Source organism: Barbus barbus (assembly GCF_936440315.1).
Source record: "Barbus barbus genome assembly, chromosome: 9".
NCBI lineage: Eukaryota > Metazoa > Chordata > Actinopteri > Cypriniformes > Cyprinidae > Barbus > Barbus barbus.
Genome location: NC_136737.1, coordinates 2,653,199 through 2,660,330, shown reverse-complemented (window position 1 = coordinate 2,660,330; position 7,132 = coordinate 2,653,199). Strand labels below are relative to the sequence as shown.

General features: G+C 36.5%; 1 protein-coding gene across 1 annotated transcript; it reads right to left on the bottom strand.

Moving 5' to 3' along the window:
* Positions 1-553: 553 nt before the first annotated feature.
* Positions 554-6,656, bottom strand: LOC306874486 (uncharacterized protein). The gene is made up of 3 exons (XM_079424587.1): positions 6,488-6,656; positions 4,158-4,603; positions 554-2,612 (listed from the first exon to the last, which is right to left on the bottom strand). Exons 2-3 carry the CDS (start codon positions 4,183-4,185, stop codon positions 1,216-1,218), a joined length of 1,425 nt encoding a protein of 474 aa, XP_079280713.1. The 5' UTR covers positions 4,186-4,603; positions 6,488-6,656; the 3' UTR covers positions 554-1,215.
* Positions 6,657-7,132: the final 476 nt, after the last annotated feature.

Genomic DNA, 7,132 nt, shown 5'->3' with positions numbered 1-7,132 from the left:
TCCTTGACTTTATAATTTTTCCTGCATGGGAGGTTATTAAACAATACAGCTACCCCTGTTGACTGTGTAGAAGCATGGCTGAAGACTATTTTGTCACCCTATTGACTTGTTCAGAAACTTGTCGCATCAGGTTTAGAATGTGTGTCTTGTAATAATACACAGTGTGCACCTTTGTTTTTACAAAAAAGAAAAGAGGCTTTTCTTTCGACAGAATTACGGAGACTCCTTGCGTTTAAAGAAATACAAGATAAAGATGTCTTCACAGAGAACATCTACCTAATAAGTAAAATAAAAATAAATAAACAAAATAAGATATATGTTAAATTAAAACAATCAAAAGAGTCATGTAAAAATGTTTATAGAACACAGAACAATGCCTTAAACAGAGCACTGTAACGAGATCCTTCTCAAGAGTGAAACATGACAGAAGACACTTACATCTCTCCACCAAGGAAAGTAGATGCAAGTTATCAAAGTCAACTATTTACGGCAATCTGAGCACCCTCAATATAGCTGAACAGGTACTAATGTAGACAGACAGACAGTCAGGTGTGGTGTGAAACACACTGTAGTTTATTAGGAATTTAAAATATTTATCAAGAAATTTAAATATGGAAACCCCCAAAAGCAACATTTCATGGCTTTTAGATGTAACCAAAATTATGAAATTAGTCATTAGTGGCGCAAGAAAAATTAACAAACAACAAAAATGAACAAAAGTTTAACCCATGAAGCAAATAATAAAAGTGAAAACGAATGAGACAGATCTCTCTCTTTCTTGTCTAACAAGATAAAGTGAAGATGGATCAGATGCAAATCTACATGAAAGCATGTCTTATCTATCTATCTCTGCATTTTGTAAAATACACCGTAAGTTAAATCAGCCTCTTTTTCAGCTCAGTGAAGAACATTTTAAACCTGTAAAAACCCTCTACAAATAAGCATTAAAAGAACATTATGAACAAAATGAAACTCGTAAAAAAAAGCATAATATAATTTATATCATAAAAGCAAAGATGTATAAAAAAATAAAACTTAATATATTGTTCCTTGTGGAGAAATTCCATCTTTAAGTTGATCTCCATCTCACAGATGAAACTGCTGGTCTTGAAGAGAACTTTATTCACTTTGAAAACTGCAGATGTTGTTTTGTTTTTCTGTCGGTCACTCTGGCTGGTTAGAACAGATCTTATTACTCGAAGCATCGTGTCACGTTTAGCGATTTGAAAGTGCTGGATCTATGATCTTCTTACTGTGTTTGTTTTTTGTATGCCTAAATAAAGCTGATGAATGACTAAAACTCTTCCCGCATGCAGTGCAGTGATATGGTTTCTCTCCAGTGTGGATCCTCTCATGTGTTTTCAGGTTTGCTGAACGACTGAATCTCTTTTTGCAGTGTGAACACTTGTAAGGTTTCTCTCCACTGTGGATCCTCTCATGTGTTTTCAGGTCTCCTGACTGACTGAATCTCTTGTTGCAGTGTGAACACCTGTAAGGTTTCTCTCCAGTGTGGATCCTCTCATGTGTTTTCAGGTTTGCTGAACGACTGAATCTCTTGTTGCAGTGTGAACACTTGTAAGGTTTCTCTCCAGTGTGAATCATCTCATGTGTTTTCAGGTCTCCTGACTGACTGAATCTCTTGTCGCAGTGTGAACACTTGTAAGGTTTCTCTCCAGTGTGAATCATCTCATGTGTTTTCAGGTCTCCTGACTGACTGAATCTCTTGTTGCAGTGTGAACACTTGTAAGGTTTCTCTCCAGTGTGGATCCTCTCATGTGTTTTCAGGTCTCCTGACTGACTGAATCTCTTGTCGCAGTGTGAACACCTGTAAGGTTTCTCTCCAGTGTGGATCCTCTCATGTGTTTTCAGGGATCCTGACCGACTGAATCTCTTGTTGCAGTGTGAACACTTGTAAGGTTTCTCTCCACTGTGGATCCTCTCATGTGTTTTCAGGTCTCCTGACTGACTGAATCTCTTGTCGCAGTGTGAACACTTGTAAGGTTTCTCTCCAGTGTGGATCCTCTCATGTGTTTTCAGGGATCCTGGCTGACTGAATCTCTTGTTGCAGTGTGAACACTTGTAAGGTTTCTCTCCAGTGTGAATCCTCTGGTGCAGTTTCAAATGATCAGCTGTAATAAAAGTCTTCTCACACTCAGAGCAAATATATTCTCTCACACCAGTGTGTATCTTCTGATGAACTTTTAAACTCTGCAGATGCAAAAAACTCTTTCCACAGAAGGAACATGAATGTGGTTTCTCCTCTGAATGAACTTTCAGGTGCACCTTCAGGTTTGAAGCCCATGAAAATGTCTTTCCACATTGATCACATTCATGTGGTTTCTCTCCAGTGTGGACCCTCATGTGCATCTTAAGGTTTTCTGATTGTCTGAAACTCTTCCCGCACTGATCACATGTGAATGGTTTCTCTCCAGTGTGGACCCTCATGTGTCTCTTGAGACTCTTCTTGCTTGACAAACTCTTTCCACACTGAGTGCAGGTGAAACTTTTCTGGTCTCTTCTTCTCAGTAAAGAAACTCTTTCGGTCTGTGAGTGAGTTTTTTCTGTAGTTTTGACATAATGATGTTTCTGCTCTTCACTCTCCTCCATCAGAACTGAAGGAATTAAGGGAAAAAGTCACAATATAAATACATCATAAAAAAAGATAAATGTGAAGTAAAAGCAGATATGATCCATTTTATGCATTTTACTATATTAGAAAATAAAGGTACAAACTCATGATTCTGTAGTGAGAACTATTCAATGTTTGATCAACTCCACAATTATCTTAGATAATATTAACATTTATAACATATAAAATAAAGGTACAATTCTGAAAGAGTTTCTCATATGTGTCACAGATGCAGCCAGACACAAGGGTAAGTGATAACACAGTGACTTTTATTCACAGGAGAAGAGTCGGTTTTTGTTTCGTCTGTCATACAAACGTACTGCAGATGCTCTAAAGCAGTGGTTTTCAAACCGCTGGTCTACAAAGAAGAAAGCCCTGTCTAGGCTCTGCCCCGGTAAGGGCTGTGTTGAACTATTCGTTAGACTGGTTGTTTGATGAAAAGCGTTAAGAATTCCTAAACCTGCAGCAGCGGAGGACTATTATTCTGCTGCATGAAACTGTGGAAGAACTGATGACGGCACAGTTTGATCTTCGGCTGACCATTTAATTCCCGCTCCACGTGTTGTAGAAATTGAATATTCAAACTGTTTATTCATTTTTACACCCCTGACTGAAAAACTAAAAATTAAGCAGAATTCTTGTTTTTTGTTTCTTGGGGAAAAAAATTTAAAACGAAAAAGTGTAATCATAACAAGGCAAATATTGGGTCAGTCCAATCCTGAGATATAGAGAGTTCTCCCTCCTTATTAAGGAGCTGAGGGATTATCAAAGATTACTTCAGGATGTCAGTAAACTCTGATGCTTTGCTAGCGTTACTGGAGCCATATATTAAAAAGAACACCACCAACTTCTGTCAACTCAGTGTGCAAGGACCTTTGCAGTGCTTTGTGCTGTGAAACGAAGTGGATGAACTTGAGGCAATTGTGGATTTTGGCTTTCGCTTGTTTGGTGGCTCTGAACTGTTAAATCACCTCTCAAAATGCTTGGTACGGATGCAAAAAACTCGATCCAGACTTTTTTTATGACGGACGAAAGTTTCGGAGGCAGTGTGTAAACATGATTGACAAAACATGAGGTCGTGTTTATTTTTTAACGAGCAACAGTTTTATACTCAGTGTGCAATGACCTTAAATCTGCCACCCAGTTATCCATTTCTGAAGTTGGTTTCATTTTAGTACATTTAATGTTTATTTATTGAAAAAAATATAAGCAAAATCAATGTCAGGGTTGTGAAGGGTATGTCTAAACATCCCAAAAATGTGGCTTTCTGATGTTGACAATCAGTGTGAATGTTTATCAAACCTCCCTTCACTGATCATTTGATCAAAACAAGAAAATGAAAGACAACTGAATTTCAAGGCTTATTTTGTACCCTACACATATAAAGTCTCCCCTATATTACTATGTTTTTCCACATCTTCACAAAGTTTTTTTCTACCATAACCACTAAATCTGATGAACCGCTTGACGCCTGATATTCTTATCGTTCTTCAGCCTCATTGATGAAGGATCATGAATAAACACCAACCTGTTTGTTCTTCAGTGTGTTCCAGCATTTATTCCAGCATTAAGTGCTGAACAGCAGTGGGAGGAGCTTCACTGAAGGAGTGATTGTTGTGGGAGGAGCTTCCCTGAAGGAGTGATTGTTGTGGGAGGAGCTTAACTGAAGGAGTGATTGTTGTGGGAGGAGTTTAACTGAAGGAGGGATTTTTTCTATGGGAGGAGCTTCACTGAAGGAGTGATTGTTGTGGGAGGAGCTTAACTGAATGAGTGATTGTTGTGGGAGGAGCTTAACTGAATGAGTGATTGTTGTGGGAGGAGCTTAACTGAAGGAGTGATTGTTGTGGGAAGAGATTAATTGAAGGAGTGATTGTTGTGGCAGGAGCTTAACTGAAGGAGTGATATTTTTTGTGGGAGGAGCTTCACTGAAGGAGTGATTGTTGTGGGAGGAGCTTCACTGAAAGAGGAGCAGATCTGCAAAAATGAAAGATATATCAATTACGGAGTTTATATTTTTACATGAATTCACACAATTTAAGTATTTATGCTCAAATATCAATCTCTTTTAAGTAAATTAATTGCAAATCGTTTTATAATAATCCACAAATTATATTTTTATTTCTAAAATAGGCTATTTCATCCACTTATTTTATTCCTACATTTTATCTTACCTTTCATTAATACGGTGGCCGAGAGAGCTCAACGCGCTGCAACTTCAGAAAACACATGCAAATAGACAAAACACCAGCAAATCAAGAAAACATCTTCATCATTTTGACAACACATGCGCTGCAAATGCTCACAACACATGCAAATTCATAAACGCTGCAAATGCTCTCAACACATGCAAATTGAGAAACGCTGCAAATGCTCAACACATGCAAATTGAGAAACGCTGCAAATCCTCACAACACATGCAAATTGAGAAACGCTGCAAATCCTCACAACAAATGCAAATTGCGAAACGCTGCAAATCCTCACAACACATGCAAATTAAGAAACACTGCAAATCCTCACAACACATGCAAATGTCCTTTCTTTCATTAGCCTACTAAAAGAGCCTGAATAAATGTTTAAATATTATTCTTACTGACATTTTTATTTTGACCTGGTTTTAACAATTAATGAAGCATTGCAAATTTATTTTCATTAACCTTGAAATTATATTTAGTTGAGGATAAGTTAGCCATCTTACATAATAACGTTAATCGTGTTATTTGTCATTATTAATCTAATAATATCCAAAAGACGAATAAATCATGCAATCAGGGTGTTAAAATAAACAACAACAACAAAAAAACACTCACCTTTCAGTTCACCAACAACTCAACCAATAGCCACTGCACAATAAGCAAATCCCAGCTGGTCCGTCACTTTTTTTGGGTCCCCTTGAAACATTTCCATTGTGGTCCATGCAGCACGTTTTTGTGAGGCTTTGCAGCATTTCTCAATCTGCATGTGTTGTGAGGATTTGCAGCGTTTCTTAATTTGCATGTGTTGTGAGGATTTGCAGCGTTTCTTAATTTGCATGTGTTGTGAGGCTTTGCAGCGTTTCTCAATCTGCATGTGTTGTGAGGCTTTGCAGCGTTTCTCATTTGCAGCGCATGTGTTGTCAAAATGATGAAGATGTTTTCTTGATTTGCTGGTGTTTTGTCTATTTGCATGTGTTTTCTGAAGTTGCAGCGTGTTGAGCTCTCACGGCCACCGTACATTAACATATAGATAACACAATGTAGTAAAAACTAAGGACTACAGCATTTAAAAGATACCAAACATATAAACAAGGTAAGAAAAAATAAATAATAATAATAATAATAATTAATTACATTTATATAGCGCTTTTCTGCTTTTTTTCTAAGCACTCAAAGCGCTCGAAATAAACTGTGGAAAATAAATATACACATTTGCAAGAAATAAATAACCTACCAGTGGAGTTATTTAACAAATTATATTTGTTTATTGTGTTTTAGTTTTGTGTTTAAAGCATGGCATATTACAGATTAATGAAATAAATGCCGTTATGATATTTATAATGTCTCATTGTGTTGTTTGCTTAAGTATGTTGACAGCAATATAATGATCTTAATGTGGTAATTAACAGATCTGAGGTCATCCGCATAATGAATGAGGTGAAAACAGGATCTATTGACATGAAATAAAGAGGATTTTCAGCAGCTGATAATATTGATGAGCCTCAGACTATAAACACTCATTAAACAAGTCATTCAGGATCAGCAGATAATTTCTCTTTATTTGCTGGTATAAACACTTTGTCAATCATTGCGATTTGTCCACATTAATGTAAATATAGTTTTTTATTACTACATTAATAACATTCCTAAGTAGTTAACATCTTACCTTCTTCTTTAAGGTGCTGTAGTTAGCAGATACACAGCGCCGGATGAAACCATTCAGAAAAAAACACCGTGAAATATTGATGAAACAAACCGTGTAAAGTGTGTTTTAAAATGATATAAATTAGCGAGAACTGCTCACCTCAGAAAACACCACACTGACGCGCGTGCGTGATGACGTCATCGTCGCGAGGCGAAACCAAGGTGATCAAAACCGCGCCAAATTCTGATCTCAATATAATAGAATAACTTATGCCACTCAAGAATTGTCTAAGATCATTTTTGTAGCTAGTTTGATCAGTTTTTCCACAATACAATAATTATACATGTGTTAATGAGTTAAATTAACTGCTCTAAGTAGAGCATGCACTCATAAATTGCTGATACATTTTTAATGTATGATGATTACTTTTTTTATATATTTTTTTAAATGTGTGTGTAATGGAAATGATAATGAATTAACATGAATGTAGAGAAACAGTAGAGATATTTATTAGAAAAAGTCTTAAACTCATTAAACTCAATTCACAAAGTCATTAAACATAACCACAGCTGTTTTTAGTTTAGTGCTGAGTTTGATGTATAAAACTGATTTGTCTCACAGATGAAGATACTGTAAATTACTGACACAACTGATGGCAAGGCAAAA